Source organism: Mastomys coucha, unplaced genomic scaffold (assembly GCF_008632895.1).
Source record: "Mastomys coucha isolate ucsf_1 unplaced genomic scaffold, UCSF_Mcou_1 pScaffold15, whole genome shotgun sequence".
NCBI classification, from domain to species: Eukaryota; Metazoa; Chordata; class Mammalia; order Rodentia; family Muridae; genus Mastomys; species Mastomys coucha.
Genome location: NW_022196897.1, coordinates 89,564,149 through 89,577,197, shown reverse-complemented (window position 1 = coordinate 89,577,197; position 13,049 = coordinate 89,564,149). Strand labels below are relative to the sequence as shown.

General features: G+C 46.7%; 1 protein-coding gene across 2 annotated transcripts in view; it reads right to left on the bottom strand.

Annotated features, from left to right (window-relative positions):
- Cd59 (CD59 molecule (CD59 blood group)) overlaps positions 1-8,475 on the bottom strand; it is an 18,031-nt gene extending 9,556 nt beyond the window's left edge. The window contains exons 1-2 of one of the 2 annotated variants that reach the window (XM_031371200.1): positions 8,343-8,475; positions 161-239 (exon numbers count right to left, since the gene is read on the bottom strand). In XM_031371200.1, coding sequence (XP_031227060.1) covers positions 161-221 — 61 coding nt within the window. In that variant the 5' untranslated portion in view covers positions 222-239; positions 8,343-8,475. Of the gene's footprint in view, positions 1-160; positions 240-7,144; positions 7,325-8,342 lie in introns of those variants that run through there. The other variant, XM_031371201.1, reaches the window with a different exon arrangement.
- Positions 8,476-13,049: the final 4,574 nt, after the last annotated feature.

Here is a 13,049-nt window from a genome sequence, read left to right as displayed (position 1 = left end):
AGCCGAATCCCGTGCCCACCTGGCCAGAATCCTTTGTCCCGCGGAACAGGGACCCCGCGAGAAATCCCAGTCCGTGGCAGGAGGCCAGTGGCACCAGCTCAGACTATCAGAAAAAGGAGTATCATGTCCAGGGGCAATTGAGGGGGTCCTGGTCACTCACCTGTAGAACAGAGGACAGCCAGAAGAAGCAGGAGTACAATGAGTCCCCTCTGAGCTCTCATGGTGCTGCTCCACCAAATCTGGAATGAACAAGAGTTGTCACTGACCAAAGATACCTTCCAGGTATTTCCAAAACCACCAGCTAGAATCCAAGGAGGCCTTGGGAAATGCACAGAAAGCTAACAGAACAGGCAAGAAACTTCCACTGGGGTAGGATGCATAAACTAAGGGCAGTTCTTAGTAGGGCTGTAATAGTCCTCTCTTCTTGCTTCAAGACCTCAGGTAGTGAAGAAATGTTCGTCCTGAGAAGAGCAGCTATGCAGGAACTCCTCCTAATTCACTTCTGACCCTCAATATATAAGAAGCTTAGTCCATAGAAGTCGGTGTTCATGACCACACAGGGAATAAATCTATCTTTCCCTGGGCCAGGGATGCTTATCTTGCATGCATAAGACCCTGGGTTTGATACTCAGTACTGCAAAAAGGAGAAACTACTATCTTCCCATAAGTGTCTAACAAAAATGTGAGACAACCGATTCACGTGGTAGCTTCAGCTTCAGTTCTCATGGCCCTGCCCAAGCTACTGGTTGAACAAGGGTACCCTTTCCCTAAGCCAGGCCACTGAATACAGGGTCCAAGCAGACCTCTGGAAGGCAAGCATGTGTGTACACAGAAGGGCTGTGTGTAAACAGAAGGCTTGTGTGTACACTGAAGGCCTATGTGTACTTTAGGGAAGAGAGTGGCTACTAGGTAACTTGGATAATTAGTTCTCTCTGCACAAATGGAAAGGTGGCTAGTAACAAGCAACAGGCAAGAAGACAAGGATGGAAATGCCTGGAAATGCCTATCGCTCAGAAAAACAAAACAGCAGCAACAACAAAACAAAAACAAAAAGAACCCAAGGCATTGATGGTTTTAAACCTTCCTCCATGGCAACTTTTGGGAGTAGATTTAAGAAGTGCATACCTTGGGACCCACTCTGAAACAGAGAGAGGACAAGTCATTTACACCATGGGGGTCTACATGGTTTTCTCCTGAGACCACAGGCCAAGGCTCAGACCCTGCAGACATGGAGTCGGTGATGAGAAAAGCTACCTATGTCTTCAGTGTTAAGGAATTTGAAGTTCGGGGTGTGCCATCAGCTTCGTGTCTTTGTTTTTGTTTTTGTTTTTTGTGGTTTTTCGAGACAGGGTTTCTCTGTATAGCCCTGGCTGTCCTGGAATTCACTCTGTAGACCAGGCTGGCCTCGAACTCAGAAATCCGCCTTCCTCTGCCTCCCAAGTGCTAGGATTAAAGGCATGTGCCACCACCACCGCCCAGCTAGCTTCGTGTCTTTGAAGAAAGTCTACTGGCCTCAATCAGGAGAAGAGTGAGAAACTAAAAAACGGCCATATCTACATTGTCCGGTTGAGTCATGCTGAGCCACCATGAGGTGTATGTACTTTAAGGAAAACAGGGCCTGGCCTGTTTCCTTACAAACAGAGTCCCACCTATCCCCTCAGTGTGTGTCAGCTTCCTGCTTATTACTCATGCTGGGAAGAATCTGAGTACAGAGAATGATTTACAGCCTCAGGTTAGGCAGAGCTTGGGGAAGAGATTAACTACTGCAGGGAGGGAAGAGAGGGGGTGTGTAGACCAGAAGTCCTCACATAGACAGGAGGGCCTCGAACGCCTTCAGGAAGTATGGACCAGCTGGGTCGGGCAGGAGGGAAGGTAGTTCTGCATCCCAAAAGACACTGGGAAGGTATCAGAACAGCAGGAGCTTCTTACACTAGGAAACTTCCCATGGAAACGTAGCCAACATAAATAACACTGTGAGAGCACACACAACCGCTGTCCCAGATGTGCACGGTGATGAGGCACAGTGGAAGGAACTGGAAAGACCAACAGAGATCTGATCAAGGATGGGGCTTCTAAGTCTACTTTAGAGTTCTCTGAACACAGTCTTGAACAGTTCTCGGGCTGTTGTGGCCACTTATTTGCTGTGTGCTACCTCTGACTCTACTCTTGATCCAGTAGGTGTGGGACCTGTTAGATGTACTGCGAGGGGCATTGTGTGGCTAAAGAAGGCACCCTAAAGAGGAGGAAGAGGAGCTGTCACTACCACTGAGACTAAGAACTCACACAGTACCCCAGAGTAAGAAACCAGGCAGAGAGAGGGTGTTCGTGGGAAGTGTGAGGTTAGCCACCTCAGCATTAGGGAACAGATGAGCAAAAGAGATCTGAGGTCCTCATCTAAGGTAGTCCTCAGATTCTTAGAGATCTGAGGTCCTCATCTAAGGTAGTCCTCAGATTCTTAGTTTGCTTCCTATGCCTAGCTGGTTGCCTGCCAGTAGCATCTTTTTACTTTTAATTTTAATAATAATAATAATAATAATAATAATAATAATAATAATAATAATAACAGCAGCAGCAGCAGTACCAGCAATCCAGGCATGTTTAGAAGAAGGAGTCGTCGAGGCTTCTGGACAAGTCTCGTAAATGACACTTGGTTTAGATGGATTGGCTTCCTTGACCCTCCCAATGGTACAAACATTTTTTATTGAGTGTTTGGTTTGGGAATTCTGAAATGGAGTTACTAAAATATAGATAATGATTTATGACTATTAAAAAGGAAATGTATAATGTGAAATTTCCCCCCCCCCTCGTGGTTTCTAATTATAAAAACAACGAACGCTTGGCTCATTATAGAATACACTTGGGGGTGGGGGGGAATTTCACATTACAAAATGTAAAGGCCTGGGAAGAAGGAAGGCCTGGGAGGAAGGAAGGCCTGGGAGGAAGGAAGGCCTGGGAAGAAGGAAGGCCTGGGAGGAAGGAAGGCCTGGGAAGAAGGAAGGCCTGGGAGGAAGGCAGGCCTGGGAGGAAGGCAGGCCTGGGAGGAAGGCAGGCCTGGGAGGAAGGAAGGCCTGGGAGGAAGGAAGGCCTGGGAGGAAGGAAGGCCTGGGAGGAAGAAAGGCCTGGGAGGAAGGAAGGCCTGGGAGGAAGGAAGGCCTGTTATCCTGCTTGGCTGTTACCCTCCACCTGCTAGAGCATCTCCAGTGCAGCTTCCAGCTGATGGCCAGTCTGCCTCCAATTCACCACACACAAGCGTTCCATCCTTGGAAACGTAGCCGTGGCTTTGTTTTGACGTCAATGCACAAGGCCCTTTGACATATATGCATATGCACTTCATGTGCAGTTTCTTTTTATTTTTCTATTACCCTACCTGGTTGGATATAAAAAAAAATATACTAGCTCTCTGAACTGGCTAGTAGAGATAAAGGATGTTTCATGTTTACATGTGTGTGTGTGGGGGTTATGTATAGACCCCTATGTCTGATCTGAAACAGTTATTTAATCATTCTCCCATATTTGGGAAAGATGAGGCCTGGATGAGTGTCTAGTAATCCTAAAGAGTGACACTATTTTAAAATATCAATTTGTCTCCAATTTATATAACCTCAGAACAGCCAAACTGTTTATTTCAGTTTGTAATTTGTAAGGTGGTTAATAATCATTTTCTATAGGAATAAGATATAAAAGACTCGAGCAGGCCTGCCTGCTGCCACAGGCCAGCAACCTCAGCTGCTTGGGAGGCTTAGACGAGAAGGCCACGCTTTAAAGCCTGCTGGACTAGAGTGAGTTCAAGGACAACATGAGCACCTTAGCAAGACCACAGATCAAAAACGTAAACAACAACCACCAAAACAAAGCAACAACAAGAAACAAAAGTGAATCAACAAACAAACAAAAATGCCAAACCAAAAAAATTTTTATAAGGCTGAGGATATACCATACATGAGACCTGAGACCAGAGACCCTGGGTTCAATCTAGTACACACACACACACACAATTTAAAAATTCAACACAGACTAGAATGTCAAGTGGCACTTTAAGAAACAAACATGAAGATTAATATACAATTCTGGAATCTACATTGTCCTAGGCTCAGACCTGACCTGGAAATTACACTTTCAGTCAGGACACTATATCTCTGAATTTCTTCCAATGTAAATAAAATAATATCAACTGTTGAAACCAGGGGAAATGTTGGAGGAACCAGGGCTATTGTATAGACCATTTTAAAAACTAAAAAGGGGACACGGAGAAAAGAAGATGGGGTCAGTCTCCATATTTCCTAGGCAGGGCTCTAGGGTCAATGAGGGACACACTTTGGATCTTCTAGGTAAGTACTGTACCAACTGAGCTACATCCCTGCATTCTAGACGTTCTAAACGAGACCCTTTACCCTGCCTTGCCCCATGCAGGTACTCTGCAGAGTGAGCACATCAGAAAGCACTTCCTCTAATTGTTCTCTATGACAGTGGAAGTCATAGAGTAAAGACACTACAAGACTCCTTTAGAAGACAGTGAGAGATTAGAAACAAAACAAGTAGGGCCTGCAAGAAGGCTCAGCAGATTACAGATGCTTGCTGCCAAGCCTCACTGTCTGAGTTCAGTCAGGGTCCACATGGTAGAAAAAGAGAACCAGGGTCCACATGGTGGAAAAAGAGAGTCAGGGTCCACATGGTGGAAAAAGAGAACCAGGGTCCACATGGTGGAAAAAGAGAACCAGGGTCCACATGGTAGAGAAAGAGACTCAGGGTCCACATGGTAGAAAAAGAGAGTCAGGGTCCACATGGTAGGAAAAGAGAGTCAGGGTCCACATGGTAGGAAAAGAGAACCAGGGTCCACATGGTAGAAAAAGAGTCAGGGTCCACATGGTAGAAAAAGAGAACCAGGGTCCACATGGTAGAAAAAGAGACCCAACTCCGCAAGTCGTCCTCCGAGCTCCACAAAGTTTCCACAGTACATTAATACCAACAAATAATGAAATAAACAAAACTTTAAAACTTCAAGAGAGAAAGTCAAAAGGCTGCTATAGTAAAAGAAAAATCATACTATGATAAATTCAACATGAAAACTATTTATTCATTGCCAGCCAAGGGAAACCCAAAAGGGACAGGCTTGACTGACTAAGTTGCTGTAAAGTTGTGGGTAGCAAATACTTTTGTCATATTGGTAGATAGAAAATGCAGTGTGACTGTAATATGGCGGTCCATTAAAAAAGAAAGAAAAGAATCCAGCTTCCCAAATACAAGTTATTTAAAAAAAAAATACATTAATTTATTTACTTACATGGACATGTAAAAAATCCAAAGAATCAGATGGAAAGCACCTGTCATTCTACAAATGATTTATGATAGAGTGCTTAAGGAATTTTCTGAGAGCATACTTACTATTGTGAAGTACCTTTACCCCTTCCCAGTCACCCCCTAAGGCAGGACCTTAGGAGCTCACAGTGAGCAGGTGTGTGGTGTCCTGGACTACATAAAAGAGGTCTTGAACGCTGGTTCTCAGTTTCTTTGACCATGATGAATAGGACCACTGGACTCCACCCTAGAGTCTGGGTAGGCCTAAACCACAGCATAACAACATGCGGTGTTCACAGTTCCCAAGGGCTGCAGATGTTCCTAGAGGCCACACTGAGAACCGGTGGGTTGCAGTGACCTAGCACAAGGGTTGACAGCGACTCTCCCAGATGGGCAGTAAAATGAGCTTAGAGTTAATTAAATAATTAGAAGTTTCTTTCTTCCGGGCCTAGGCGATTACAACACTTGATGCCACTTGTTACTAAACAAAGCCTGATTGCTAGGTAACTTCTGTTTGGGGGGTGGGGAGGAAGGTATTACAGCCCAAGGCTAGTGTTAGCATTCCTGACATACCAATGTAATCCTTACAACTACAATGTAAGGTAAATGCAAGCTCTTCTTGCACTTAGGCGACAGAGCCAAGGAGAGCTGGTTCCAAGGCAGCAGCTACAGGCAGGCAAAGTAACGTCTCTTTCCCACACACCCAGACCCTAAGTCTAAAACCTGTGACTACAGGCAGGCTCTGGTGGTGCCTTTAAATGACCCTAAGGTTATGTACATTATTGTGGATGACTCCATTGTCCCAGTGTAATCACAGGATGCTCAGAAGGGAGAGGAAGGGTAGTAGAACCTTCCTGAGTCGCATTCTGAGACACCAGGAAACAGAGGCAGAGGTAGGAGATAAGAACAATACAAACTCATCTTAATATTGCTGACTTTGAGAACAGGGAGAACTCTATTGGCCACAGCATACTCAGAGCCTCTAGAAGCTAAGAGTGCTCAGTAACAGACACCTCTCAAGGAAATCAGATCTGGGGTCTCCAGTCACAAAGGTGTCAGTTCTGCTCATGCTTGAATGAGTAAGGACATGGAACCCTCTGGGCCTCCAGGGAGAAACCAGGCTGCTATCTCGATTTTAGCTCACTATGTGGACTCTAGTCAGCCCCCAGTCAGATGAAAGAACTGTTTAACTTGTGTTGTAAGCTAATTTTTTTTATTCATTTGGCAGCAATAAAAAACTAACTTAAAGCCAAGCCTGTTGGTGTGTGCCTATTGTCCTCAATACTTGGGTGGCTGAGGTGGGAAGGACATATGAACCAGAGAGTTCTAGATCCATTTGGTCAATAAAGTTAGACCCTAATCCAAACAAAAACCAGAACCCCTCCCCTCAAAAAAACTTGCTATAACCAGCAACCTCATTACTGGAAAATGGTGGGTCAGCATTCAAGCATAGACTGATTGAGCTCGTAACCGTGACCGTAAATGGAGATTTTAATTCAGCTTCCAAAATAAATGCAGCTAAGGAAACACACACACACACACACACACACACACACACAAAACCTGCATAATATTCTCCCTTCCGCCTCTTTTCTTTCTCTTACTCTTACAATATGAAGAAAGGAAACCAGGCCATCATGCAGAACTACCATTGAGCCACATCTCCAGCCAGACTGAAGATTTTAACCCCAGCAGTTTCCATAGGATTCATAGACACCTTCAACCCTGGGTTGCTACCACAGGGAGCCTGGGGCTGCTGTATTTTAAGGCTGAGTATGTCATAGAAAATAAAGCTGCAACATTATCATCCTATAGGAAGTTCTGAGAAAGCCAGAAGGATGGAAATTACCTGTCCCCAGACAACAGGGCAGTCACAAAATCACTTTGAATGTGTCTTATCAAGGTCTGGAAGGCTTAATATAACCCAGTGTTAGCAGCCTCGTGGGCCTGCTTGTATGCCCTTACGAGCTTGGACATGCTGTAGCTAAGCCTACAACAGACACCCAAAAGTCATTTCTTCAGTTCAAAGCAATAATTACGTCAGCACCTAGGGACAAAGCACAACACCATCACAATGGAAAGGCCCCTCCCAGCCACCTGCTGGTTCTGAGGAGCACTTCAGAGCTCTTGAAATCTCTCAGACCTGCCGCTTCACCTACAATGGCCTCCCTCTCTTTACAACTTATTCCAGGATCCCAAATCCCTGGCTCATTGCGGTACTCCCACCCTAAAGTTCATTTGTTGTTGTTGTTTCCTTCTACTTCTTTCAACCTGCTCAGTGAAAAGGAAGGTTTTTCATTTATAGCAAAGTGCACGCCAAACATTTTTCAGCATGTTTGGGGCATAATGAGGTAACTCCTTCTTAGTCTCCCCAGAAGGTTAACAGCAAATGTTGTGAGCGCCCGCGATTGTCATTCTGACGCGGTCACTCGGTGTATCCGCCAGGGGTTCGGGGGCAACTGGAGAAAAGGAGCCCTGAGGTGGGTCTCCGGAACATCTGCTGTTTTCCACATTCTGGGAGACCAAACATGAGCTACCTTAGTGCTCACCACCACCCTGTGAAATAAGTCCTTTCCCTTTACTGATGAGAAAACAAGATTTAACCGCTTGCTTTCGACGACCTTCGAACGAAAACAAAAGGTTCTTTTTAAAGTCCGCCCTCAGACTGAAGAGTGGCCGGGCCCATGCACCAAAGATCTCCGTTTAGAGCAGTTACAGATTTGGACCCGGGCAAGAAGGACCACAGTTGAGTTCAACGAAGCTGAGGTTACCCTTCGGCTCCCGGGAGACCGCATTCTCGGAGAGGCTGGGGATCACCCAGGGAATGCGGAGCTCCTGGACCGCCGAGTGGAAAGCAGAGTTCGGGCTGCGGCATGGTGTCACTATAATAAAAAAAGGCCGGCGGAGGTACAAGCCTGCGAAAGGCCTCTCGAGGGAGAAGGAGCAAGGACACCTGACCGCACCCCCAGCCCTGGACGCATGCGCTGCAGAAACACCCCCATTCCCACCCTAGGCTCCGCTCCAGCCGACTCTGCGCCCTTGCTTACCTGCAACCTCGCAGCCGCTAGATCCTGCGCCAGAGGCTTTTCCACTCGCCAGCGCCTGCGCTCGGGCTCCGACTGCAGCTGTTTGTCAGCACCGCTGACCAAACTCCACTGGCCACTCCCAAGAACTGATGACCACACCCCCTCCGCGCCTATTCAGGGTCACTCACTGCCTTTGCCTCTGTCAGAGAGCGTGCTTAGCCACCGGAACCAGACTCCCTGGAAACCTAGGATACAGGAAAGGCTAGCGTTTCCCTCAGATTCCTTACCCCTAACTAGGGCACCCTAAAAGGCTCCTGATTTTCCTTTTCTTAAAAACAAAAAACAAAACAAAACAAAAACAAACAAAAAAACTTTCCAAAATGTTTTTGTGCCCATGTTTGCTATGCCCAGAGCTATCTCTTGACACATCGTAGGTAACCTTTCCAGGCCCGTACAGCGTGGCCCGCTCCTGCTCTCAGGTTCTGACAACCTCCAAATACTCGTCAGACACAGAGGCCATGTATTTTGTTTGGAATCAAGACAAAATTCTGATGCGCCTTTGAAACCTTTTGTGGACTGGTCAGGGAACTACGTGAAGATGTGATATGAAGTGCCTTTATCATTTGGGAAGACATATCCAGAAAGGAAACAACAGGGGAATGATAATTTTTAAAAAGAACGAGGGAACAAGAAATACTCTGAGCATCGGTTCTGAAAGTCATAGCGTCTCAGGTCTGTTTTGTGCCAAGTTGGAAAAAGAAGCATGAGGGAGAAAGGAACCAATGATCCCGCTAGAGAGGAAGTAGTAATCCCGCTAGAGAGGAAGCAGTGATCTCGCTAGAGAGGAAGCAGTGATCTCGCTAGAGAGGTTTATGTTGTTGTTTTGTTGTTGTTGTTGTTTTTAAGTCTTTCTGTCCTCAGGAACATTTCCTGGTGGGTTTGCTGTTGTTGTTTTGTTTTAGTTTTGCCCTGTAGTATCTATCCTCCAAAACATAGCCCATTTCCCCTAGCATGTAGTGACTCATTATCTGCCATAGTCTTAATGACAAAGGAAGTTGGGACATCCACTCTTTCCCTAGCCTATCCACAATTACAGAGTCTGAGCTAAAGAAGAAGTGAATGAGACACTTGTAGACCAAAACAAATAGGAAGAGTGGGGAGTCACCAGGTAGGACACCCTAAACATATTTGTGCTATTTGTGGTTTTTATCCTCCTCGTACAAACTTCTAGGATGGGACAGGCACAAAGTGCCCCACTGGGCTTGGTCCTGAACCATTTTAAAGACTTTGGCCTAGTCTCAGAAGACTCTGGTCCCCACAAACTAACCATCTTTTGCAGGAACAAATGGCCCATCTATAAAGTAGGATGGCCTGAGGAGGGGGACCTTCCATCTCCCCATCATTTACAGGGTGAAGGCTGTAGGTTTTGAGCCCTGGGGCCACCTGGACCAAGTTCTATATATCACCACGTGGCAATACCTGGTCAAGAAGCCCCCATTTGGATGATACCTATTTTGTCACCAGCCTCAATGCTCCCTGCCCTTCTCCCTCTAAAGGAGGGCGGCCTCAGCCCCCTGCCTCCCTCCCCTTCTGCTCCTGAGGAGGAGCTCTGTCCCCCTCCTTATGTTCCTGCTCCTGCCATCACTGCCCCTGCCCAGCCAGCACAGGCAGAGGGAGGAGCAGTCCCTGACTCCCTGACTCTCCTCACTGCACTTGGAGTCCACCTCATACACAGGCCTATACTGCCCAGAGAACCGACTCTACTACAGCCTTACACCTCGGGGCTACGGGGCCCCCAGATGCTCAGGGGAGACAGTTCATGACATATGTGCCATTTGCCAGTAATGATCTTTTACAATTGGAAGTCGCAGGACCCCCCATTTTCAGAAAGACCATCAGCTCTCACAGGCATTCTAGATTCAATCATGCTGACTCACCAGCCCTCCTGGGACAACTGCCAGCAACTGCCCCAGGTCCTCTTCATGATAGAGGAAAGAGACGACTGTGGGTGCTGCTCGGAAATTGGTTCCAGGAGCAAACGGGCTGCCCACCCAAGCCCAGGCTCATATGGATGCAGCCTTTCCTTTGACTTGACCCAGCTGGGATTTTAACACTCCTGAAGGTAAGGAGAGGCTCTGGGGTCTATCACCAGATTCTGATGGGAGGGCCTCTGAGAGACTGCCAGACGGCCCACAAACTTATCTAAGGTAAGCCAGGTGATTCAGGGAAAGAATGAGAGCCCCAGGGCATATCTAGAAAGACTTTTTAAAGCCTACAGGACCTACACTCCTTTTGACTCAGAAGCCAGAGAGCACCAGCCAGCTATAAACGCGGCTTTTTGTTGTTGTTGTTGTTAGCGCGGCTTTTTGTTGTTGTTGTTGTTAGCCATACTGCCCTTGACATCTGTTGGAAGCTTCTGCATCTGGACAGTTTTGGGGTAAGCAACTGAGTGAGTTAGTAGCCATAGCTGAGAAGGTTTTCAACCACGAGGAGACCCTCCCCCGCCCCCAAGGATCGACAGAGCAGAGGACTGGTGAAAGTGCTAATCGCTGCCAGGAGCTGCAGCCATCCCAATGAGAGAGAACTGAAAAACCTAGCTAGCAGAAGGGGCAAAGGTAAACTCATCCCTACTGAAAGAAAAACCTGTCCTCCATTAGAGAGGGACCAATGTGCCTATTGCAAGGAAAAAGACCATTGGAATCATGAGTGCCCTAAAAAGTCAGAGAGAGAGCCAAAGGTTCCGGAATAAGAAGAACTAGATGACTGAGGGTGTCCGGGCTCAACCCCCTCCAGGAGCCCTGGGTAACACTAAAGGTGGAGGGGAAGCCCATAGACTTTCTGGTGGACACAGAGGCACAACATTCTGTTTTGAAACAATGCTGGGACCATTGTCAAATTGAAAAACATGGTTGTGGGGCTGGAGAGATGGCTCAGTGGTTAAGAGCACTTACTGCTCTTCCAAAGGTCCTGAGTTCAATTCCCATCAACCACATGGTGGCTCACAACCATCTGTAATGAGATCTGGTGCCCTCTTCTGGTGTGTCTGAAGACAGCTACAGTGTACTTACATATAATAAGTAAATAAATAAATCTTTAAAAAAAAAGAAAAGAAAAGAAAAAAGAAAAACATGGTTGTAAGTGGCAACTGGCACTAAGCCCTATCCATGGACTTATACAAAGAAAGGTGGACTTGGGAGTGTGATGGGTAACTCACTCATTTATTGTTGTCCCTGGATGTCCCTATTCCATGCTGGTAAGAGATCTCCTCACCAAAATGGGAGCCCAAATCCATGTTGGCCCAGAGGGAGTGGAAGTATAAGAATGGCCCTATCCATGTTCTGACCTTGGCCCTAAATCAGAATACAAATTGTTCCCTCAATCAGCCCCATCTCCTAGCTTGTTACTCCAGAGATTTCTGGCAGCAGTCCCCAAGGTCTGGGCAGAAAAAAAATCCAATGGGACTCACCCATCATCAGGCCCTGGTTCTAGTCCAATTAAAGGCTGGGGCTACCCCAGCCCATACCAGGCAATATCCAATATCCAGAGAAGCCAGAACAGGGATCACCGCTTACTTAACCAGCTCTGGGAAGTAGGGATTCTGATTCCTTGCCAATCAGCATGGAACACTCCCCTCTTTTGGTCAAGAAGCCTCATTCTAATGACTATTGGCTTGTGCAGGATTTAAGGGAGGTAAATAAGCTGATGGAAGCTATCTGTCCCATAGTTCCAAACCCATACACCTTGCTGAGCAGCCTCCCTCCAGAATGCAAGCACACAGTATACACTGTGCTGGACCTAAAGGATGCCTTCTTCAGTTTGCCTCTGGCACCCCAAACCCAGCCTCTATTTGCCTTTGAATGGCAAGACTTGGAGAGAGGCTTCAATGGACAACTGACTTAAGCATGCCTGCCTCAAGGATTCAAGAACTCACTCATCATCTTTGACAAGGCACTGAATGAGGACTTGGGTGAGTACTGATAGGCCCACCCCCAAATAACTGTGCTCCAGTGTGTAGATGACATCCTGAGTGTAGCCCCTGACTTGGAGACATGCCAGGAGGCCACACAAGACCTGCTACTGGAGCTGAATCAACTTGGCTACCCAGTGTCTGCTCAGAAAGCCCAACTTTGTCAACTTGAGGTCACCCATCTGGGGTACATACTAAAGGGGGCAATGCATGCTATCGGATGCCTAGAAGCAAACTACCCTTAGCATCCCAGTTCTATCAATCCAAAGGCAAGTATGGAACTTTCTGGGACCTATCAGTGGTAGAGTTCACAAAGATAGCCAAACCATTATAAGAAGCCACCAGGGACCAAGAAGATAAAATAAAATGGATCCCTGAGATGGACATGGCTTTTAAGACTTTAAGAAAAGCCTTATGGGAGGCGCTGGCCTTGACCCTCCCAGACATTCACAGGCCTTTCCACCTGTATGTGGATGAGACAAAGGGGATAGCAAAGGGAGTGTTCATCCAAACTTTGGGACTATGGAAAAGATTTGTGACTTATTTATCTAAGAAGTTGGACCCCTTGCCGGGCGGTGGTGACGCACGCCTTTAATCCTAGCACTTGGGAGGCAGAGACAGGTGGATTTCTGAGTTTGAGGCCAGCCTGGTCTACAGAGTGAGTTCCAGAATAGCCAGGGCTACACAGAGAAACCCTGTCTTGAAAAACCAAAAAAAAAAAAAAAAAAAAAAAAAAAAAAAAAAAAAAAAAAAAAAAAAAA